The 25032-nt window shown below is 40.8% G+C and overlaps 3 protein-coding genes across 3 annotated transcripts in view; all 3 read left to right on the forward strand.

Moving 5' to 3' along the window:
• The window catches only part of LOC144661700 (uncharacterized), a 32102-nt gene extending 30814 nt beyond the window's left edge, over positions 1–1288 (forward strand). Inside the window, exon 24 of the mRNA XM_078522508.1 lies at positions 614–1288. Coding sequence (XP_078378634.1) covers positions 614–873 — 260 coding nt within the window. The 3' untranslated portion in view covers positions 874–1288. The remainder of the gene's footprint in view (positions 1–613) is intronic.
• A 1732-nt stretch (positions 1289–3020) lies between these two features.
• Positions 3021–7935, forward strand: LOC144661688 (serine/threonine-protein kinase DCLK1-like). Its single transcript, XM_078522493.1, has 2 exons — positions 3021–5226; positions 7297–7935. The coding sequence occupies exons 1-2, from the start codon at positions 3424–3426 to the stop codon at positions 7843–7845; spliced, it is 2352 nt and encodes a 783-aa protein (XP_078378619.1). The 5' UTR covers positions 3021–3423; the 3' UTR covers positions 7846–7935.
• A 9706-nt stretch (positions 7936–17641) lies between these two features.
• On the forward strand, positions 17642–19699 carry LOC144659991 (kelch-like protein 12). Its single transcript, XM_078520532.1, has one exon. It carries the CDS (start codon positions 17642–17644, stop codon positions 19343–19345), a length of 1704 nt encoding a protein of 567 aa, XP_078376658.1. The 3' UTR covers positions 19346–19699.
• Positions 19700–25032: the final 5333 nt, after the last annotated feature.

Consider the following 25032-nt stretch of genomic DNA (forward strand, 5'->3'; position numbering starts at 1 on the left):
AAGGTTGGTGAAGTTATTGCATTCTCCCCTCTTCACCTCCGCGACAATAAGGGAGGCATACTCAACAATTCTCGCGACCAACAATAGTTACTTTCAGCTCTGTTTCTTGGACTCTCTTTTTATTAAATACTGCCGAACCTTGCCTGAACACTGGCATCAAAGCCACAAACGAACTGACAATGTTTGCTTGAAACCTTGTTCTGTTTCATCCCTACGGGAATATGGGTGTGACATTTGTAAAATAAATTCTTGTAACAGATATATAAGCTTCGCTTGCGTGTATAATACCCGATTCCCTCTATAGCGCGTGCCTGCAGGGAATCACGGTAGTTGTATTCATCAAACCATGCGCGAGATGTACGCTGCTGAGTCTCGCGCATGGTTTGATGAATACAGCTACCATGAAAAATTCCCTGTAGGCACGCGCTATAGAGGGAATCAGCTATTAGTCCACCGTTTGAGAATGGTTTTGAATTAAACTGAAATATTACTTTCGCTTTTAATTTATCTCCTCCTCCTACTCAAACATTGGGTACCACCGTACTACAGAATGATGTTCCTTGAAGTCATTTTCAAACTCGATTTGATTTATCTTTACTTGATTCTGTTCCAGGACCCGCTCCGTCAGCCCAGCAACCGCGCGTCACCCTGGCTGTGGATGGAGACCGCTGGATGGCGTTTCACTGCTCGCCAAGACTGGCGCGAATATTACAAGCCATCAGAGGAGAGATTAACAAGATGGTGTCCAGCAGCATCTCAGCTTCATCGCGGAGAAATGACACGTTATTTCACTACCACACCAAACTGATGGATGTGGTTAGCTTGCTGCTGACTTTGCCAGTTCAACAGCCTCTTCCGAACACTCCCTGGTAGTGGCATCAGTGACGCGCGAAAAAAGGATCGAGACCGACAAAGCGTTCGCACTTGGTCGCGCGAACGCTTCTGGGATTGCTTGGATGGACGCGGGGAATTTCAAAATGGCGGAACGTCGAAATAGGAAGTAAAAACCTATCAGACATTGGGTCAATTTTTAAGTTCGTAAACTTTTCAAATCCGATATTTACAGAAAGTGTGTAAAGATCCTTTTGCAATAGGGAATACGGCAGTTTACTGGCGCCGGCTTTATTCGGGAAGAACGCTTCGTCTTTGAGACAACAGACGCCATCTAAGCGCACTGCGCTGGTGCTGCTGGTGCCAAAATAAAAGGTGTCAAAGAGTCAGGAATTATAAAAGCTTTCTTGCCTAGAAACCGAACCGATTTGAAAAAATAAAATAAAATATTTTAACATGTTCAAATTTGTTTTGCTTTTTATGACATTAGTACATGTAAAGACATTGACACTAATTTTAGTTCTGTGATCTTTGACTTCTCTTGACTAAAAGATGTCTAGACTAAAAGGAAAACTGAATCCTTCGTCATCAATTTATTTCTTGGAATGAGAATTAAGATAACAAAAATAAATCAATTTTAGGGATGACCTTACCGAGCACAAAAATAAAGCGCTTGCCTCTTCCCACGCCTGCTGAGCATGCTAAAGGCTAAACTGACCTGCCTAAATAGTGCAAATTTTTATCACGTTACCATAATCTACTTGCCATAGCGATTTCAATGAGATTGGTTTATCCATACACACCAAATCAGTCTCTTTCTTGTTTTTCTTCCTTTGAAATTCGCGAGCTGCGCGCGTAATTCCCGTGGTTCGACAGCATTCGCGCGCGAGAATTCCACGTTCTCTCCGCTGAAATTGACTGCTCAAGGCCAGCAATCCTAAGTACTATATATATGATCGCTGACGTGGGTATTGCCATTTTCAAAATTTCACAAGAAAGATTACGGTACTTCAATTTCTTTGGTAAAAAGTTTTTTAGAGATTCCAATCGCCATTTATGGCAGACTTTACAAGCAACGGCAAGTCTTTCTACATATGGCTACGCCTTTTCGTGTTTCCAGACCCTAGACTGATAAAATCTTAGCTCCCTTGACCAATCTACAAAGATGGCTAGCTTCCAGTTAGTTCTCTTTGTTTGGGTATACCGTATTTCTCGAATAAACGCCGGGTCTCCAAGGTGGAGTTGTGGACAACCCCGTCAAGCATTTATTTAATTAAAGTCTGTGAAAATAATGTATATTATTATATGGCTACTATAGTACGCGCGCTCTGATTGGCTGCTGAGCGGGCATTATTTTCTTCTAATGACCGGGCATTATGAAAATTTTTCTCGGCTCGACGGTTTTTTGAGTTTTGAGTAAAACCTACTAGCGAGGGGGCAAAATCAACAAAAAATGCCGACAAAATATAACTATCTTTTCAATAACTGAAAGAAAAATATAAGCATACCGATACTTCTTTAGTATGAGCGACGAAGAGAGCCACAAAGAGCGAGTTTTACCTCAAGTGTTTTTTCCCTTGATTATACTCTTCTTTTGAATAGTGCTTAAAGGCCATATAATAAATAACTTATTAACCTCGTCCGTTCGGTCATTACAGGGGAATCTCAGACCTCGACCTTGATGTATTGACCTCGCTGTCGCTCGGTCAATACATCAAGGCCTCGGTCGGAGATTCCCCTGTAATGACCTCACTCTCGGTTAATAAGTAGTATATACCCGTTTTTTTATAAACTCCAGGCCCGAATAAACTGCAGGAGTCCAACGTCCAACGTCGGGTCCACCAGGCCAAGTTTGAAATAAACGCTGGCGGTACCTTATTTTTCATGTAACGCCTGTTTGCTCGCAAGCAGGCGTTGCGTGACTTGAGAAGACCCAATCTCATATAAGCAGTCTGCACCATCTGGTTCCTCGATTTGGAAAACAATTTTGAAAGAACTTTCCATTGCTTAATTTAATTACGCTTGGTCGTTTTATTTCAGCGGCAATTTTGTCAACCAGTGACATAAATTAAAATTTAGAATATTGATAGATCCAAGTTTTGATTGTCTTCCGAATTTTCACTAGTTGCGTGGCAACGCACAATAACAAGTGTACACGCGCGCTCTCATTGAAATGCGCGTTTGTGATGTCAATGTAATGAATGGTAAACTTTGGATTTCACGTCTGTTGCGATGGGTTAGCGCTTGAATATGGCACGTTTTCGCTTGCCGGTAATTCACAATTGACGTCTATTCAAGATCTGAGTTGTATGGTACAGAGGTAACACGATAATCTCGGTAGTCTGGATTTGAACTTGTCGAAGCTTCAGATAGCTTAAACAGTCGTTCGATCTTCCGGCGAAATTAAACGGTGTGTAATTTGCTTTGAATGCTGGCGACAATTTCCTGTAGTGTTATGACTGATCATGTTGGGATTAATCATCGATAAGGATTTATTACAAAGCGGCCAAGTTTTTTCAAGCACAACGGAAGGTCTGAAGAGTGTTTTGAACAAAAACAGAAAGCAGTAAGCGATACCTTGACCGATCAAAGATGGCGACAACTAAAGCAAGTTTTCCCGGCCGGTCCGATCACGACGTTGGCCGAGAATCGAAGAAAGTTACTTTCTTTATAAACGGCGATCGCAATTTCAGAGGCCAAGTGATGGTTATTACTCCGAGAAGATTTCGCAGTGTCGATATGCTTCTGAATGAGCTCTGTCGTTTGACGCACTTCAAAGATTTGCCCCTGGGAGTCCGATATCTGTTTTCCCTCGAGAGCGGGGCCAGAGTTGACACATTAGATCAGTTAATTGACGGCAAAGCTTACGTTTGTTCGTCACACTCGAACTTGAGGAAGATATCGTACGGTGGAAAGCCTCCACTAGCACATTGGGGCTCCAAACAGAAGATAGATCTCCCTGATATACGAATGTCTCACAGCGAAACGAAACGACGAGCGATGGGTGTCGCGCGAACAGAACCTTCGAGGCAGCGAGGGTATTCTGACCCAAGATCGAACCCTAGCGATAACAGTAGGTTAAACTTCAAGCCTAAAATGGTACAAGTGATAAGAAATGGGCCACACAAGCCTCGTACAGTTGTTAAAGCTCTTTTAAACAAAAGAACAGCGCAAAATCTCGAGCAAGTTCTTGACGAAGTTAGCAGTTCAATTGGAAACACTGGAGGCTTGAGCGCACCAAGAAAACTATACACGATTTCAGGACAACAGATTCGCGAGGTTGGTGAACTGTTTCGTGACGAAAACAATATATTTATAGCTGTGGGCAGCGAGAAATTTAGCCCTGACGACATCGCGGATATAATGGAGGATTTTGAGCAGAGAAGCTCGAAAAAGCAAAGCGCTAAACGAAAACAGTCGAAAGCTGGTAACGAAGGAATGCTACAACATAAACAAAGAAAGGCGAAAGAGCAGGAGCAAATGAAACCCGTTGTTAAATCTATTAACACGGCCGAGGAAAGCAAACTGCCAAAGCTTCCAGACATTCATTCAAAAGTTGAGAACAAACCAAGAACAGAGGCTGATAAAAACAATAATAAAGTTCATGTGAATGGGAACTCGAACGCTAAACGCTCTCCACGTGGGAAAAATACTCAAGCACGGAGTCCCGAGAAAAGACCACAAAACGGTGTAAAACTACCTCAAATCGGTAACGCGAAATTAGTTTCAAAATCAGAGAAGGAAAATAAAGAAAACGGGGACGTTTCTCACCCTGACAACGGCGAAAATGATGTGAGTATTCAACATGCAAATGAAGAGATAAACGATTCTTTAAATGACAACAACAATCAATCGAGCGAAGCCACTAAACCAAGTCGAAAAGTGTCGGTGAATAAAAGACATGGCAACGATAAAATTGGCAGGAAAACATCGAGAGATGACAGTGGGATTTTATCAGAGGATGAGATTAAATATGGAACGGTCACGGACAGAACTGTGGAAGATGTATATGACATGGGGAAGAAAATTGGGGACGGTAATTTCGCCGACGTGCGTCGGTGTGTCGATAAAATAACCAAGAAGGAATTTGCGCTGAAAATTGTCGACAAAGCGAAAATTCAAGGGAAAGAAGAAATGATTAGAGACGAAATCGAGATCATGAGAAGATGTAAGCATCCAAACATTGTACGAATGTACGAAGATTACGACTCTACCAGACATATCTACCTGGTTATGGAGTTAATAAAAGGCGGTGATCTTTTTGACGCGATTTCATCCTCGGTCAAGTTTACTGAAGCTGTCACGCGGACTTACGTCAAAGACATTGCTAAAGCGCTGGCATATTTACACAAGAGAAAGATTGTACACCGAGATCTTAAGCCTGAAAATCTGCTGGTAAGTACGGGAAGTAATAATTCTTGGTGACACAAAGTCGCCAGAGTTGTTCAATTTTTTGTTATCCTTAATTTAATTCCATCTGAATTTCACAATAGCGGAAAACGTAAATCATTTAGCGAGTAAATGTTTTCTTTGTGTTGCTCAATACAAAGACCGGACAATGCATCGACGTTTTGCTTACAAATCAAACAATCGTTCCTTCGTTTTGTCAAAGACCTCTCTTTGTTTGACTAATTTGGCATAATAAATGAAGTTTGGACGAAACCATGGTTACTTTGTTTGATTTCCTTTCATGCGCAATCTTGCTGTCACTGCATAAAAAAACATTACCTTCTCCTGTCAGTCGGCCAAAAAACCAGATGGCTGAATATAATACAATCTTTGCCCTGCGTTTTTTGCATGTCGCACAACTTTCAAGAAGCAAACTTGTGACTTTCTCAAATTGTGTGAATCCCTTCCAGCGTTGCGTTACTTGCGTGTTTGATAACGTTAGTAGGCATCAAATATGACGTCTTTACACCAGTTTCGCTCAAAGTCGTGCACGTGAACTGAATAAAGCTCGCAACACACGAAAAACTAAGCCCTAGCCCTGTTTCCATTGCGGATTTTTCTAGGTCAGAAGATAACGTACCACAGCTTGCAGAGGGGCAGAGCGCGGAGGGCGTTCGTCTTTCTTCGCTCTTTGCGCCTCGCGTTCGTATTCGCGTTGCGCGCTCTTTTCGCTTATCTGTCTGTTTTGCAGGTTTCGAGTGAATACTACGGAAATAGAATAGGGAGATTTGGGACAAGTTGGACTAGTAGAGCTCACTCTACAAGGCAGGAGAAAATTTAATTTAGGAGCCGTTATTTTTTGTATCGCTCTAGCTCTGACCTGGAGACTTTTTTCTAGCAAGCCTTGAATTTCAAGTTGAGAAGCTCAGTTGATAGGTTTCAGTGTTCAGAACAGGAAAGCTCGGTGCTCAGTGGTACTGCCTTCGTTGCAGTGCCAGCAAATTGTTTAGCCTTCACTAGACCACATAAAATGGCAGTGCTGTCTCAAAAAGTGTCTATCTGGTAGGGAACACCTGCTCTCTGCCACCAACGTGGGAGAATGTGTCAAAGCCTTTCAGTTTCTAGGTGATAGCGATGTTCTAATTGGGGCTAATTGACCATTAACCGTTAACTAATTTCATATTGCAAATAGTATCTTACCATGCGAAATATTTTTATTTTTCTCTAAAACCTGGCGTAGACTACAATTCAGACCCCGTGGCTCCTTGAAGGAGCAAAGAAAAAAACCGGTGTAGAGCGAACGAGAAATTCGTGCGATCTACTAGCGGCGAACACGCGAGCTGTGAGTTTGTGGGAGTGTGCTCGCGTCTCAACTTGTCAATAAATTGTCGGACTAGAAGTACATAATCTAAATTATGTACTTCTGGTCGGACCTTAGCCTGCGAATAGAGCCGCTTCTCCACGCTCCGCCCCATCTGTTGCGTCTCTCCCCTCCGAACGCAACAGGCGGGTCGGAGTGCGGAGAGGCGGCTGTATTCGCAGGCTACGTCGGACGCCACATCTTGAAGAAAAAAAACTGGCCAATTTTTTCAAGGCGTTAATTAATTCGTGTTAATATTTTCAGTCGTAACGACCCGTGCTTATTATTACTTCTGTTTTTTTTTCTTTTTACCGTAAAACACTGATTTCGAGGTTGCCTCAAATTTGTAAAACCTTTAACACATCAGAAAATGACTTGATATCGTGACTTGGTTGAAGTACCACTTAAAGCGACAAAAAAATATCCGCCAAGCGGAAGCGATTCGAGCCTTCCCATATTGTCTTTCAGTAGTAGCTGTTAAACGATCATCCAAATCAGGTGATTATTTAGCGATTTGGTAAAGCGTCTTAATTAGGTTCTTTTGCCATTTTTTTAAAAACAAGCCAGTGGCGAGAACGTGCCTTTTGCTTTGCGCTAATTTTTGCCCGCTCTTTCCTCGCCCCCCTGTAGGTCACATTTGTTTCACGCATACTTAACTTGGAGCTAAGAATCCGGTAAAAGTTTTATTCTAATTTCGTCTCGCATTATCGTTGCAGGTCCACAAAAAACCCAATGGTCAAATAATCCTGAAACTGGCAGATTTCGGGTTAGCCATGGTGGTCAAGTCTCCAATATTCACCGTGTGCGGTACTCCAACTTACGTCGCGCCAGAAATCCTGGAAGAGACTGGGTACGGGCTCAAGGTGGACATGTGGGCAGCGGGTGTTATCACGTATATCATGCTCTGTGGTTTCCCGCCATTCCGCAGCGCCAAGAAAGACCAGGATGAGCTGTTCGATCTGATCATGGAAGGAGATTACGAGTTCCTTTCGCCTTACTGGGATAACGTCTCAAACGAAGCCAAAGATCTAATCTCGAAACTTCTCGTTGTGAAACACGGCGAGCGATATAGCGCGGAGGAAGTATTATCGCACTCTTGGGTGAAGCACAGAGCCGACTCGCTTGGCCGAGAGTTCCTGGGTGAGAACCCCGTGGCGCGGAGAAAGTTCAAGGCCGCCGCCCTTGCTGTGCAAGGAGCGAAGAGATTTGAAAACTTGGCCGAGCAGTTTCAGCGTCAACGAGGGGAGAAGGTCATAATAACATGACAAAATTAGAATCTTATTTACTCCTTGACTCTTGGTATTAAGAGCTGTTAAAGGTGCTTGCGATTTCGTGCAACACTTTCTGATTAGGCTATAAAATATTTAGAATCGTTCACGTAACAAATTAGAATCTAATTTTTTTAACTTCTCGTTGTTTTGGTAAGGGTGCGATACATGAAAAAAAGATCGTAATTAGGAAATATTTAGAATCGTTTACGAATTAGCTGTTAGCACCGGATACCCTTGTCTAAACTGTTTAGTTACTGCCCATCAGATTAAGCCATGACATCTATTCAAGGCATGAAACTAAGAGAAAAAGCAAATGGCAATCTATCGGCTAACACGTAAATCACCACGTACTTTTCCGTCGAAAACAATTTCTAGGACATTTTTCTCCAGAATAACTCGTGCGTCATTTTCACTAGTTTGCCAGCGATCTGAGTAACACAACACAATAGTCACGCGTGTCACGCCACCTCCTGCTTTAATTGTGGCAAAAAGGTAGAGACAAATAGGTACAGATTGGTTTTCCTTGAAAGTAATGTACAAAGCCAAAAATGTCATTTATTTATCCTGTCATTGATCGAGAGATGTTACATAGTTTTACAATGCAAAGAACACATCTGTTTCACATAGAAGTGTAGAATTTCTAGTATTCATACATTCTTACACAATGACATAGATAAAAAGTAATTGCATTTTGACGTTTCTAGATCCCTTCTTGGAGAAATTACCCTGGATATATTTTTATACAAAGTTTGTAACTTTGATTACTTGAATGATAACTTTAATATATTTGAATAAGCCAAAGTTGTGATGATTACCTTTTAGCCAAATCCGTTTCTAATATACCCTCCGAGATCAAGGAAATGATTTTCAATATTAATGTACAAACTTGGAGAAATTGATTATATTTATGCAAAGATGTGTACATTTGCTATCAATAGTCAAACTGACCGTATCACTAAAAGTAATTTGATAACAAAACTGATGATTGTAATTCTTGACAATCGATTCTTGGAAATTAATAGAATTAGAATAGCCTTGGTAACACTATAAAGTGTTAGCATAACCACACTGACCTACTATTGGTAATTGCGCAATCTGATTGGCTAAACAGGTGCCTACTATCGATCCGTAGAAGGCTCTCGGAGCGCGCGCTTAGTCTTCGCTGAATTTTATCAATCAAAACCTTCAATAAATCAACTCTAGCTATATTTTGTGTTTAATAGATCGGTCAGTGGGTTATGCTAACACAATTAAACGGCTCGCTCTCGCTATCAGCCGATAGAAACCTCGAGCTCGCCGTCTAATTGTTAAATAGGTAGTCAGTAGTACATGCAGAATTGAATGGTTTATACAGCTAGTTTTGAGCATCGTTCAATGTATATTTATTTAATTTATAGTTCGCAAATGAAAATTGATTAAATTATTTATTAGTAGAAAAAAGAGAGAGTTGTTGTGTTACAAAACTTGTTAATGCTTTGCTTGTGTTTGGCGGACCGGTGTACTTCCATAGCGGGGGTTGGGGCGAAGAAAGGCAATCTAAGATTTACAAGAAAAAGCGGGATTTTTTTCTCGAAAAGATTAAAGCGACTATACTAGAAGGGTAGTCTTATCCTCCCAAATTGTCTTTGCTGCTTTTGTGAATATTACAGAGGATCAGGAAGGGTTCAGCATAACTTTATCGGCAACATGGTAACGGGCTTAGCCAGGGTTTCGGTGCACCGGCCAGCTAATAGGCCTCATTAGTGATTACGTTATATGCTCAGTCAGAATTCACCACCAAGCCTCGTTTTCGCGAATTATTTTTAACCTCCTGCCATCTTTATGCTGTTTTCTCGCGGGTAATCTTTTCATTTTTACTGCTTTGAGAATTTGTTTATGATAGAATTTACAGGTTTGCACTTCGAAAGCGAGGCTTTGTGGTGAAACTAGCTAACTTAAAGTAAACATGCATAAGGGCTATTTCTAGGCATTTCGTGTGTGCGTATTGCCAAAACACACATGTGGTAGACGCACAAACAAATAAGCTAAGGTACATATCGTAGCTGTAGGGCGACATGACATGTTACATGTACCATGTTTCTTCTCGCTGCAGTGCTCTCATAGAAACGAGGTACCCCAGGGTGTCTTTTTTTTTTTTTCTTGACAGTCAAGTCAAGAAAAAGATGTTTTTGACGAATGAGCTTGCGAAGAAGGCTGAAACAACTATTTTGCCGGCACGGGATACAACACGGCCTGGGCCCCAGGCCGGTGCATTATGGGGGTTAGCCAGGGGTATATAAAGGGAGTTTAACACGTGATAGTCATCTAGGCCTCTGAACCAACCCTGTTCAGTGCTCCGTTAATTTTTTGTTTTTTGTTTTTAGTTTTTCATATTTTCTTCCGCCTTGTTGCTGACTAGCCTTGATTTTACTTGATAAGCCTCCGTAGGACGGGCTACCAATCGTTGGACATGAGCCATGGTTCCTACCCAGATTTCCGGCCTCTTTATGGCAGGTTTTTTCTGGCCTCCGTGCTATCAGTCTATTGCTCCTGTAGTTTTTTAGCCTACCTGGTACTAATTGTTTTGTACTTTTTGTTTTGTATGAGTAGGTTCTTCTTTTTGGTCCAAAGTTGTGGATTACTCAGCCCATCTGGCAGTTTACGCTAATTAGAGTTTGTTTAACTTGCAACTATATTTGCCTTACTGGCTCTACAAGTTTGTATATAGGGGATTAAGGTCCAAAGAAGTGGGCCCCTCAGACTAACTGGCAGTTGAACACTAAGCTTGTTTCCCTTGCACTTTATTTTCCTTACTGGCTCTACAAGTTTGTATTTAGGGGATTAAGGTCCAAAGAAGTGGGCCCCTCAGACTAACTGGCAATTGAACACTAAGCTTGTTTCCCTTGCACTTTATTTTCCTTACTGGCTCAATTACTTGTATTTAGGGGGTCTTAGTCTAATGTTGTGTACTCCCCAGTTCGTTTGCCTTGCAATTTTGGCATGTCGCTTTTGTATGTGGGGTATTTTGGTCCAAAGTTGTGGACTCCCCAGCCTAACTGGCAGTTTGAGATGTAAAGCTTGTTTAGTTACCGTTTGGTCGTGCACTTATCAGTTTATGTAAACTTGAGAAATAGCTCCGCACTTTCATATTCTTTTTTTCGTAAGTCATTCACAGTGTGATGTCATTCTACTTCAGTATACGTATGAGTTGTTACGTATCTGCTTTTGTTTATACTCGCTGTGTAGCCCTTGCAGCTGTTTGTAGAGAATTATGTTTGTAGCTACTGTACTGAGTTTATTAACTGGTACTATATGTTATTTCTGACGAATGAGCTCGCGAAGGAGGCTGAAATAACTATTTCGTCGGCACGAGATACCTTTCTTGTTTGTTTATTCCGCCTAACTGGCGTTTACTTCGCGTTTTCGTCCACGTCGTTAGAACATATGAGATTTGTGACATATCCTAGATTCTTGTCTTATCGGAGTTTTGGTTCTCCGGCCTAACTAGCTAAGCCTGCGTTTTAGAGTAGCTCCCTAGCCTAACTGGCACTAAGCCTGAGAGCTTACTGGGAAATGTAGGTCAACGCGTGGGTTTCCGTCCACGTCGTTAGAACATATGAGATTTGTGACAGATCCTAGATTCCTGTCTTATCGGAGTTGTGGTTCTCCAGCCTAACTGGCTCTTAGCTTGTGATTAAGAGTTGCTCCCTAGCCTAACTGGCAGCCTAACTGGCACTAAGCCTGAGAGCTTACTGGGAGATGTAGGTCAAGGCGTGGGTTTTCTTTGTAAATTTCGCCTAACTGGCGTCCTATCGCCTTGTCCAGTTGATGTCGTAGCTACCAATTGTAATGCCAGTGATTTAATTAAGTTTAATATGGATATAGTCTGGGAGCAATGGTATTCCCGTGGGAATTTCGTGAAGATTTTTGCCGACTAGCTTAGAAGTGTTAAGTGGGACCTAAGGAACACGATAAATGTTGTCGGCAATCTTGTAACCCGTGCAAAGGCCTTCTGAGGGGAATTGAAAAACATCGCCTGTTTGGCTTAGCATGAAAACGAGGCTGAATGATGAAATTCACAAAAATGTGATATTTAATGGTATTTTAGGATAACTATTAGCAGTTTCGATAGTCTGAGATGTCCAAAAGAATATCTTAACTGGTATGGATAATCTCGATCATGTGACCATGAAATCGAGACTGCATTTTCTTGTGGTTCATTGAACCTTGAACGGACCTGGAACCATAGTGCCTCCCGTCCCCTCGCCATACAGTTTCCTAGTTATGTCAGTAGGAATCAATGAATATCTTGGTGTTGGCAATTTAACGAAATTAAAAGGCTTTGCATGGTCTAGTGACATTAGTAAAAACCATCTTTTCAATATATTATGCAACATGTCTGCAGACCCTCCCATTCCCCCTCTCAGATTGTAGCAAGTTTTGTGGGTGAACTTTCTACGCATCGCTGTCAGTCGTCCATTAATTTTCCTCTTTTTAACCATATGGCTGTGGCAACCTTAGAATGCATGCTCTGTCGTTGTTTAAAGCAATGATCTGGTATTGGGCATGGAGAATTGCTTTATAAAGTGCACTCTGCGTAGGTAGTAGCCTGTTTGATTGAGCCTGATTCTTTTTGAACGTCTACCACATGAGGCCTTTATTATTCGAGATGCTTGTTCTGAGCTAAAAAGTCTGGCAAACATACTGCTCTATCAGAGCCACTGTCTTCTATTCTGTATTCAGCGTCGTTCCAAGACATCCCAAAGCATTAATTACGTCCTTGTCTGTGTCTCTGAAGGCTTTTCAGCACGCAGGATTATTAGAAAAAAAAAACTTCCAGTTATATAGGCTCTACTGAGCACATAGTGCTGCAATTTTAGCACTGCCAAGAGCGCTAGCAATCGACCCGAGTTCAATTACACGGAGGTTCTGACCAGTGCCAGTGACTATGAAGAGTCTTATATACCGTCTTACCTATCAAGGTACTGCAGTTCTGCCATAGCGTCAACAGCAGGGACTCGTAGTTGCAGTTAAGGCTCCGCGTCCACATTTATTATGCCATCTACGTTATTCTGTGTAGCCGTGTTCGTTCTCTGCTGCGATTCACCTCAGTGCTTGTAAAGAATTCTCATTAACGGGCTCTTTGCGAAACAATGGAGCATCATACCGTCGGGTGCAAACATAGACCTCGGTACCACAGAAAACTTAGATTGCCCTATCGCTGCCTTGACATCAACCTTAGGTCTGGCTCAACATACTATCAATAGTCTTGAAACTCGACCACTTTACCATTGCAATATTACTTTAAGTACCTTTCTGCTGTCTTTCCAAGAAATAATTTTGTGTTTATTTGTTCTGGGACCAGCGGTTCACTATGTTCGGGTGAATTCTGTCTTTAGCAAATACCTTACAAAGTGCCTTTTCTCTCTCACTTTTATGGCAAAGATCACTCTTCATTGCTTCAGGTATGATCATGACTATTCGGTTCAACAATTGTAAAGTTCTTTAACCTTTTCTTTAAACGGGTTAGCAAAGTTCCGCATTATGGTCAACAACCGATCGATAACTCTGTATTCGCGTTGTGAAATAAAAGCTGCATTAGTGAAGACATCCCAGCCATTTGCTTTGCCTTAGGAAAACTTTGCTCTAGCACTTAGGTTTAGAGTGATCCCAATAAGTCCTCCTGCAACCTTCATGCAACGGTTGATATGATAGAGAGTGGAGCGGGTTCTTGTTCACTTCCCTGTTACCATGGAAATTTTCTTTAGACCTCAAGGCTTCTTTAAGTAATAACAACGTTTTTTTTTCCTAACATTTACTTTCAACGGTTTTCACTACGTAGAAATAAAAGCAGTCTAGTTATGAAACACCCAGGAAACAAAAGTTCAATAAAATTAATGATTGATTTTCCTCGCTGTCCGCATTCAGAGCCGAAAGACTCGCACTTCATTCTATTAACCCTATTCAGACCGGGTTTTTTTTGGACATTCTCAGACCGGGGGGATATGTATTTTCCAGAATATTCAAGCAATCTCCATGAAACTTGTAGGATGTATTGTATGTCCAAAACTCTTTCTTTTGGTATACATCACGTGGGATGGTGACGTCACATCACGTGACAATTACATCATGATGTCAAAACAGCCGCCATCTTGGATCAGCCATGTTGCATTTCATAATTTTTCCAAAATACCAGCAAACCACCCAAAATCACTGCAAAGTACTCAAAATAAATAAAAATGTGCTTTAAACCCGCAAAAATGTAAAAATAATCCCATTTTAGTTGATTTTTAATACCAGAAATACGACATGGTGATGTCAAGTTCCTGACACATCATAAAACCCTACCAAATTGTTGCCAGATAAATTTTAGGAAAACTCAGAAAGCCCCCCCAAAAGCCCCCCTCCCCCCCGGTCTGAAAAGGGTTTGACCTATAGCTCACATCCAATAGGTTTCTGTTGCAGTTATTGTTAATATTTAACTTAACATGTCGAGGTTTCAACAGTTTTAAAACAATATAATATTTAAGCAATCACAATGAAACTAATAGGATGTATAGTATGTCCGAACATTTATCTTTTGGTGTATTTCACGTGACATGAAAACGTCACATAACGTGATAATTACATCACAATGTCAAACAGCCGCCATCTTGGATCCGCCATCTTGGATTTTCATCCAAAACGCCAGAAAACCACCCAAAATTACTGGAAAGTACTCATCATCAAAAGCAATGTGCTTAACAATCGTGAAAAGGTAAAAATAATTGCATTAAAGTTAATTTTCATTAATAGAAACACGAAAATTACATATCTGGGAAAACATGCCTGTCAAAATGCTGTTGCCAGGGTGATGTCAAGTTCCTGACACAACAATCTATCATACCAAATTATTTCCAGATAAATTCTAGATAAACTCGCAAAGTTTGGCAGCGTTTGGTTGAATCCTGAAAAAGCCACAAGCGTTTAAAGTCAGCGCTGGCGTCAAAAGCCCCCGTCCCACCCCGGTCTGAATAGGGTTAAGTCATGTGACCAGTATAATCAGTGCAAGCTATAGTATTTTATCTCATAATTTTAAGGACTAGGAAAATGTCGACCTAAAATACTAAAAATTGCAATATTTCAACCAATTTAGAACTCGCGCGAAGCAATTTAGAACTTCAGCCTCGTTTTCATGCTGAGCCACAAAGGGCACATTTCAACGCTCCAACGCTCCCGTCTGCACGGGTTACAAAAGTGCCGACAACATTAATTGGGTCCCTTATACCCTCCACAACACTTTTACACTGGTCGGCAAAAATCTTCACGAAATTTCCACGGAACTTTTTTCAGCGACATTTGCTCCTGGACTAATAAGGAAATTTTACTATAGAAGTGTCCAGTAACTAGAGTTTTGAATGTGTTCTACTTGTATGTAAACATTGTAAAATAGTGTAGGGAAATGTATGGGATTTGGGTTGGTTCTTGTCAGGCCGCCCTCCTAAATAAACTTATTTGTCCTATAGCTGTGTGCTTGTTTGTTGTGTAGTGGAGGCAAAATCTATTCTCACCGGGGCCCGCGCGAACAAACACCCTTACCATTCCACGGGTCCAGTTTCTTTGGAAACGGCAAGCCATGCCGCTGACCATGTACACGTGTATATATAGCTTCTCGGTTGACGTGTAGTTCTGTCTTTTCGTGAATTGCTGAAGGACTGAAGCATTGGCGACCCACCCACCTCCCAGCAGCGATGACCTCCATACTTGTCGTATTGGAGCTCTCGCTCTCTCTCACATCGTTCGCATAACTTAACTATAGCCCGGGTGGTTGAGAGTAAGGGCTCCGATGGGAATTAATTGCGACCATCACTACAAACAGTCAATCACTTAGGTGGGGTTTAACCAAAATTTGAATGAATTTTGAGAGGTTTAAGAAGGGATTTAAAAAAGAAAAAAGGTTTTGAGACACCACCAGACAGTTGACCCCCACGCCAGAGCACTCCAGGTTTTCAGGGGGACTAACTGGTGTCTGTCTACCAATTTTAAACTTCAAATTCTTATTTTAAAATCACATAAAATCTCCAATATTTCCTATTTCTCTAAATTTTACTGATCCTTTAAGAAAAATCAAAGTCTCTTCGAGATACCGACTTTTTTTGCATGAAGTATGAGTCGAAGGTTTATCCTGTGCATTGTTCTTCGAACTTATCATTACGGTTGCTTTGTAGTTTAGTTTAACAATTTCCTATCTTCGCGGAGGAAATGCAGCCATATAATTTTGTCAAAAATGGCTCGTCCGCGCCGGGTATTTATACACATATTCCTCAACATTACACAAATAAACAGTGCAAATTTCACCGAGATCTGACAATTCTATACTTAAAAATTGCAAGGACCTTTCGAGGCAGTCGATCACGGCAGCGAAATTAGCAAATGAAACAGCAAAATATGCGTTCGACGCTTTGTTTTTGTGACGCCATATTTGAATTGTTATAGGTAGACCGCTGTTCAATGTGTTCAAGGCCGTATCGTTACGATTGCTCTCGAAAAAAATACGGATATTTCCGACTACTGTCGGAGAAAACATTGCGTAAACTAATCGATACACTCAAGCTGCGTTTTTTCTGACTCGTCCCCAGTCGTCTTCATATAGCAGGCGGCAATCTCTCCCTCCGCTGTATATTTGCCGCGTGCTGTATGAAGACGACTGGGGACGAGTCAGGCGTTTTTTCGCTCCCCGCCCCCCACCCTCTTGCTTCTTCTGTTTTGTGCTGGCGTCCAGGTCTCTCGCCGTTCTCACCGAGCGCTCATCGATCGAAAAACGCGAAAAATAAAGGGCTGTGGACAGTCTATGCGAGGGTCGGATATCAAGACAGCTTCTTTGTGGGTTTCCAAGAAGGATTAAACAAAAGCCATATATACAGTGAATGCTATCGAATTATATTTGAAGATGAAATGCGAAGGAATTTTGCTGTCTTTGACTGGAATTCCACTCGAACTGCGTAGATACGATCGCATGTTGTAAAGCCGATTCATGCAACGTTGCTGTCAACGCGAGGTCACGTCCCTAACGACCTAGGCTGATGACGAAATAGAATGGGCGCTTGTAGCGACCAAATTTGGCCTAAAAAAGAAGCCTTAAAAGAAGCCCCCATCTCTTGCATTTGTTTTAACTTCAATAATATCTTTGAAAAGAGCAAGTTTTTTGGTATGGTTTATTCTTGACGTTTGTAATTTTTAAACGATGTAAGTGCTAGTGGCTATTTATTCGTGTTTTAGTTACGCAATCCATTGTTTGTGCGACGCTTTTTATAGATCGCCTTTCAGTCACACGTGCGTTGAGATAAGAAAGCTGACATGTCACTTTTAACATTGTTATATAACGTTTCTAAATGTGACAAGTCACGTTTTTTCCACGAGATCGCGTGATCACCCACAGCGGAAAGTAATCCCTTGAGAAATTAAAATATTCCCTTGAGAAATTAAAAAAGTCCCTTGAGAGTAGACAAGAATGTTCCAAATTTTGCCCCACATAACTGCTATTCTCCTATTTTCGCTTGTAAACAAGCAAAAAAAGTCGCAATGATCTCCTCCCTAATAATCCCAAAAATCACCCAAAAATTGACAAAACACCGCAAAGCATAGATATATGAAGTGAATGAAGCATTTTCGGATTGCTTTAAACGCGAGCAAGTTAAGCCTTCAGGTATTAAAAGCCCTACCTAACCTTGATGACTCGGACCTAGAAGTAAAGAGACCCTGGTGACGAAATTGGCGCTATGGCATAAAACTGTGCAATTACATGAAGTGTCTACCTGCGCTTGGAACAAGCATGGCGGATTGTGTGGAAGACGGCGCGGATTTCGAAGATTTCAAAGACGAGTTGCTTCACAAACTAAACGAGCTTAGAGAAACGAACATTCTCTGTGATACGACTATCCGAGCTCAAGGAATGGACTTCCCTGCTCACAAATGTGTTCTATCTGCCGCAAGCACCTACTTCTGGGCTTTGTTTACCAGTGAATTTAAAGAAAAAGAAAGCAACCTTGTAGAGTTGCAGGATGCCAAATCGACGACGATAAGCGATGTTCTTCAATTTATTTACACTGGTGAAATAAGCATAAACTCCAACAACGCACAAGATTTGGTAATGATCGCTGACTACTTGATCATTCCACGTTTGAAAAAGAAAGTGTCACGCTTCCTGGAGGCTTCACTCAATGCTTCCAATTGCTTGGCTTTAGAATCGTTCGCTTCTCAGTACAATTGTGAGTCGTTAAAGCGAGCTGCAGTCACTTTAAAATTTGATAATTTCGTAGCCGTGGCGAATTCCGAAGACTTCAGAGTACTTGGTGAAGAGAAAGTCAAAGAACTGATTTGCAGTGATGAGATAAACGTCTCAAAAGAAGAGGAGGTGTATGAAGCAGTCCTTGCTTGGGTTAAACATGATCTGCCAATGAGGGAGTGTTTACTTCCAGAACTGTTGAAATGCATTAGACTGTTCTCAGTGTCAAAGTACAGTCTACGAAAAATTCTTGATGAAGAGTTGGTCAATAAGAGCCTCGCTTGCACAAGGGTGGTACAAGATGCAATGGATGTCTTTCTGTTTCCGGACCGTTTCCAAGACAGGTCATTTAAACCTCGTTTGTCTTTAAATAAATACGAACAGGTGGTGGTGCTCACTGGTGGGAGATTCGAATCTAGTAACAAGAAAGACACTCATTGTTTTGTTCCCTCTACCAGGTCATGGGTATCCCTGCCCACGATGCCCAGCCCTCGTAGTTGTTATGGTGCTGCAGTGTGTGGTGGACTGCTGTACGTTTTGGGCGGGATAAAATCAGTGCCAATTTGCTGTTTTAACCCAAAACTAAATAAATGGAGTTGCCATGGCAGCAAACTAAATCTTAAAGACTGTTCAGTTTCATCATTTCATGAAGAGCTGTATGTGATTGGTGGAGAGGGTTCTTGGCGTGATGTTCAAATATACAATCCAATTCTTGATAAGTGGAGGCAAGGAGCATCAATGGAAACTGGCCGTGCTGCTCATAGTGCAGTTTTGCTACAGGAACATATTTATGTCATTGCTGGTCATGATGGTACGGTCTGTCACAACACTGTGGAATGTTACAATCCATTAACTGACCAGTGGAGCAAGGTTTCAAATATCTCTAAAGCTCGAAGGTTTGCTGCTGCTGCAACAGCCGCTGAAAAAATTGTTTTAGTTGGAGGATTTGGTGACATGACAGTTACAAACATAGAGCCTTCCTGTGAAATCTATGAACCGAGCGCAAATCAATGGAGCCTTGTCTCTAGTCCTGGTTGGCCTCGTGCTGCTCATGCAGCCGTGAGTATGGATAACAAATTTGTTTATATTTTTGGAGGAGAAAATGAAACAACACACGAGAACGTAGTGGAATGTTTTGACATTACAAGCAACAAATGGCATAAAATTGATATTAAAATGCCAGCTGCTATACAGGCTTCATACCTCCAAGCATCACTTCTAAAATTACCAAAAGAGTTTATTCACAAGTGATCAAAACCCAGTGGGGTAGGCACCATACCAGGCAGGCTGTGAAACACTGCAGGTTAATATACCGGTAGAACCTAACGCATCCTAAGACACAAATGACCACAATATCCTTGTCAAGTTTTATTGGATGTGCCTGACTCGAGACTTACAAATTTAATTTGAATAATAGTAGTTGTACTAAATATTCTAGTGAGCCTACCATTGAAAATAGTTAGCAACTTGGCTACCTTAATTTATAATAATATTGCCTTTTTCATAATAATATAACTTTGAAAATAACATAAAATTCACAGAGTACTTACATGGACTAATATTCTTAGCAGAAAATAGTTCTGTATGTGAACTATGCAGTATTAATGTAATTATTATTAATGTTGGAGTATAGGGGAAAAAAATTGGTGATTGGGATGAGTTGAGTGTGAGTGGTAGGAAGGACCCCCTCCTTCTCCCCCTCCCCCTCCCTTGTCATTCTCCTTGTCAACCCATAAGGGTTGAAACGTGTAACTCCCTATGATTGGCATTGTACAAAGCGTTTGCACATTTGTTTACACTAAGTACCATATTTGGAAAATCATGAGAAACATTTAACCAATCAAAATTACTATAATCCACAGCGCGTGCTAGCTCGCGCTCGATGGCGTAATCTTGTTTTTGAACAAGCTTGGTTGAATAAAGTTAAATTTGGTTAAATTCTCCTGTTTTATTTTCTTGAAGTAGTTTGGAGAACTTCGCTTCAATACACTTGATGTATTTCTTTAGTTTCTGTAAGAAAATTACGGCGTTTAGGTTGAAATTCAAGCAACTTACAGCAAAACCACAAATTATGTTGCGTATGTCATTACGTGTTTAAAGCATTCGCGTACAAATTCTCTGTGTTTCCAAATATGGTACTTAGCAAAATGAATATTCAAACACTGTGCGCGCGCATTACACGTTTCAACCCTTATGGGTTTCTGACCTTGGAGAAATACATGTACTATGGAATACTGATTGGTTCTTTATGGTAAATATAAACAATAGCCTTGTAAACAATATGTAGATTATAATTAATAATTAGATTCATGATTAGTAAATTAGCATACAATTTTTGTGCAGTAATTGTTGAGAAAGACAGAAAAGATAAGCCAGATGTAGTGAAAATTCAGAAAAGTGAATCACAAGTTTTGTAGGAAGCTTATAAATATGAAACTTTCCGCATTAGGAATTCAGGGGCTTATTGTATTAAAAGTGGTCCAGTTGTACTTTGTTACTGTTAGAATCTAACAGAATTTTTTTTCAGCAGTTGAATCTTTAATCCTTACAATATTTGTTAAAATATGTAGTAGCTTCAATTTTTCTTTCCTTTAGTTAATGCTTTTACAAAAGTAGCGTTAAAATGCAAGTTATAAAATTATGCCTCCCTTTGGTGCGCGTTTGTCAAGAATGGGTCTATCAAAAGCCATTGTAATAAATGTAATTAAAATTGATTGTAGTGAAAACTTGTTCGGTTCGTATTGGGACATCTTCAGAGACCCAGGGGCAGTTATTCGCCGATTTTTTCCCGCCGACTTTCCCCCGCTCCCACAAACTGCCCCTGGGTCTCCGAGAATGGTATTGGGACCGTTGCCTTGCTCTTCATGTGCAAGCTTATGGACCGAAGACAAATGTCGGTAAATATGAAGAAATTGTTCTCATAGACACTGGGGTAAATTTCTGTATTCTGTGAAGTATTTGAGATATGTTCAATTTTTTTAGAAAATATTGAACAGTCTGCCCGGCTAAAGCAAGCGCTTCTTCAAGACTTGTCTTTATTTTTATTGGCCAGTTGAGAAGCATAGCGATTATTACCGTCCAGTCAGCTCGTATTTAACAAACAGACTACCAGCCCGAGTTTCTATGATCAAATAGTCGACGAGGCGCAGACGAGTTGACTATCGCTCATAGAAAACGAGGGCAGTAGTCTAATTGTTTTAGTAGAAACGCGACGATTGCAATCCAAAACCTACAATTTTAGGTACTTTTAAGCCAAAAATGGAGAATAATTGTCCCTTTAAAGAGCAGCTATTTGCAAAATGCGCAATCTGATTGCCTACACAGGTGCCGTCCGGATCATTATATTATATGGCATATTGCACTTTCTGACTTTTGATTTGTTAACAGACCATGGTATGTGAGCTCTTATAACCCACCGATTAATTTTCGCGCCAGCTCATTGGACAAAACGCACCATGTGGTACAAAATCGGACGACGGATAACAGGCAATCCCGTCCGATTTGATATCCGTCGCCGAATTTTATAGACATGTACAAAACAAACGAACAAAGTCACCTTTTCAGCTCTAACTTTTTCAAAAATTACATTAGCCAATCAACTTGCATTTTTTCAACCGCAGTTACGCAGGGATTATCACTGTAAAGATGTTTTTATTCTAAAATGATTATCACTGTAAACTTTTTTAAATTTTTACCGACGGTAAAGCGTGTTGAAGAAATTAATCAGAGGATAATAAAATAAATAAACCCCTTTTTGGCTTGATGGTATATTGGAGAATAATGCCTTTGGCTAAGCTGAAAGATTGTCCTCAAAATTTCAGTTGCCCTCGAAGCTTCGCTTCTCAGCCAACTGCTCATTTCTCGGACAATCTTTCAGCCTTGCCTCAGGCATTATCCTCCAATACACCAGCCGCCTGAAAGGGTATATTCACTGCATTCAGTGGGTTTCTTGTCTGGTTTTGCTTCGTTTGTTTCATTTCAGCTTTCAGGTCTTTCATCAATCCATCTTTCATCCGGGCCGGGGCTTTCTAGGAAAGAATAAAGCGATTCTGCTAGAAGGGTTATTTGCTGCTTTTGTGAATATCACAAAGGGTCAGGAAGGGTTCAGCATGGCTTAAGACATAACGCATAACTATATCGGAAAAATGGTAACACGCTTTGCCAGGGTTTCGGTGCACCGGTCAGCTAATAGGCCTTATGCATGATTACGTCATATGGTCAGAATTCACCACCAAGCCTCGTCTAAGAAAATTATTTTCAACCTCCTGCCATCTTCAGAGGCGGCTGAAACTCATCGTACTCCAAGCCAAGCACATACCCCCCGAAGGGGGCATTCCCCCTGCTCCAATTTCTAAAAATGTCTTTAACAGTGTCTGGGGTGTCTGTAATCGATTTGTGACAATGCATATCTAGGCAGTTCAGACGATCCCGCTTCGAAGTGTTTTTTGGGTTGTTCTTTAAGCGTCGAAAGGCAGAAAATGTACACTCTGAAGTCGCCGATTGCCTGTCAGATACAATCTTAACAGATTGCGGACCTCTCCTAGTACCGTTTTTTGGCAAAGAAGTTTCGTTGAAAGTTGTACACCATATAATCCCGCCAAGCACGAACCTGATAAAAGGATTTGTATATTGACAAACCAATTTTATGCTGCACTAGCCATACTTTCGGCACTGAAATGTTGGGGGAGGGCTCAGCCCCCCCCCCCCCCTCCCGATTTTTTTGGGTGGCTACTCACTCATCCCGCTTCCCCTGCTCCGCCGCCTATGATCTTTATGCAGTTTCCACGCGGGTATTCTTTTCATATTTACTGCTTTGGGAATTTGTTCATGATAGAATTTACAAGTTTGCACTTCTAAAGTAAGGCTTTGTGGCGAAACTAGCCAGTCTAACGTAAATAAGCATAAGGGCTATTTCTAGGCATTTCGTGTGTACGTATTGCCAAAACATTCAATCACGTGGTAGGCGCACAAGCAAATGAAAATTCATTAACTAGGCACATGTCGTAGCTGTAGGGCGACATGACATGTTACCATTCGTCCCATGTAACAGAATCCGCAGAAGTGTTGGATTTCGGATTCCAGCCCTTAGGATCCTGGACCTCTGTGACCTCTGGATTAAATTCCAGTCATCTGGATTCCGGATTCCAACCTTTTGGGTTTCAAACTCGTCTGGCTTTTTTCTGGAATTTTGCCTTTCATTGACTATTACTTAAACCTGCTCTTTAACAATGTAAGAAATAAACCTTTTTTTGTCCTGAGACGACACTGCATGTTCTTATACTAGAAGTATTCATGGATTATGAAGTGCGTTCGAATGTTTGTTATGGGTAATTGAAGCTTTCTATTCACCTCCGCGCGTCATTAACCCTTTCAATCCTAAACGCGCATTAGGCGCTATTTGGAGGTGCAGTCATTGAACCACTTGTGACGTCATCAATTAGCACGTCAGTGGAATTTTGTGATAAGAATCTGATAGAGCTTGGATTGAACTTTCTACAGGACTGTTCATTTTGAATATTGGTTGCATTCTCACAGAGCTAATCAGAGAAAAACACGTTCCTTTTTTAGTGCAAAATCGTTGCTTAAAAAGGCCAGTACACCTGTAATTGGTCAAGGTCCCCTTTCAGGGTTTTCCAATGATAACGTCAAACCTTTTTTGGCCAAAAGGATATGAAGAGTAGAAAATAATGAGAATAAGAAAACCGAAAAAAATGGAAGCAAAAGGAGCCCAAAATAAAAAATTGGAACGATTCAGCAAAAAAAAAAGTATGTGCATGCACCAAAGTAAAATATTGTACATTTTTACACGGAATATTTATCAAAATGTTGATGAAGTGAAAAAAGTTCTTTTAAGCAAAGTTAAGGTAATTCAAGTTCATAGCACCAAAAATTCAGTTTAGTGGTTAAAAAAATACGTTTTTTGGGGAAAATTCGGGAGTGAAAGGGTCGAGGAGCACGGGGACTTGTACAAAGGTACACGGAGACGTGTACAAAGTTTCCAGAATATCGTAAAACACTCTGGTGAAAGATATAGGCTTGTACCGAAAGTGCTAGCACTTTTTTGGCATTATTTGGCTTCGCGAGCATTTTTTTTTACATTTTATCCAAAAAAGCACTGCTAGCATTATTTTGGATTTTCGACTGATTATTTGTATAATTTTGTGTTAAAAAGCACAATCTGTCTTCATTTATGGCGTCCAAAGATGCATTAGGCCCTCTTTTTAGTCAAAGGAGCCGAGGAGGCCTGGGGAATAGATTTGATCGGTTTGATACGTCAGTGAAACCCAGTCCATCACACTCCTTCCAAGATGACGTCATCCACGTTGTCATCAAGGAACAATGGAAGTCAGCCAGCCAAGGCAGAGATAACTCGAGAGCGTACTCTGACATCAAACATTGATCGTTATATTTTATTGTTGAAAAATCTAACTTAAAATCTGAAAAATGTAATATTCTATGTTTAAAAAAATCGGAAAAAAGTGAGCATTGTTATGTAACCCACGAGCACTTTTTTAAAAAAAAAATAGCATTATTTTAGCACTTTTTGGCAAAAAACGAGCACTTCTGCTTTTTTTACGAGCACTTTCGGTACAAGCCTAGAAAGATAGGTTTTCATTCTGCACAACATTCATTAATTCAATAGCACTGAGGTTTTTTCTTGGTGCAGAAAGGCGGTAATTAATTTGTGATTATAAAATTATTTGCAAATCATGGCGGCGTGAAACCGGCGTGAAAAGGAACAATCCGAGGCAGGAGCTAACAAAGATGGCACCACGCATCAGGGACATAAACTGTCAAGGAAACGACCATCACTTAGGCTTTTATAGATTGTGCTCCTAAAAGTGGCATATTATGCTACTAGCAGTGCTCAAAATTTTGCCAAATTATGCAAAAATTATGCCAGAATTCCCAAATTATGCTTCTGATTTCCGAAATTA

Source organism: Oculina patagonica, chromosome 7 (assembly GCF_052425735.1).
Source record: "Oculina patagonica isolate OP01 chromosome 7, crgOcupat, whole genome shotgun sequence".
NCBI classification, from domain to species: domain Eukaryota; kingdom Metazoa; phylum Cnidaria; class Anthozoa; order Scleractinia; family Oculinidae; genus Oculina; species Oculina patagonica.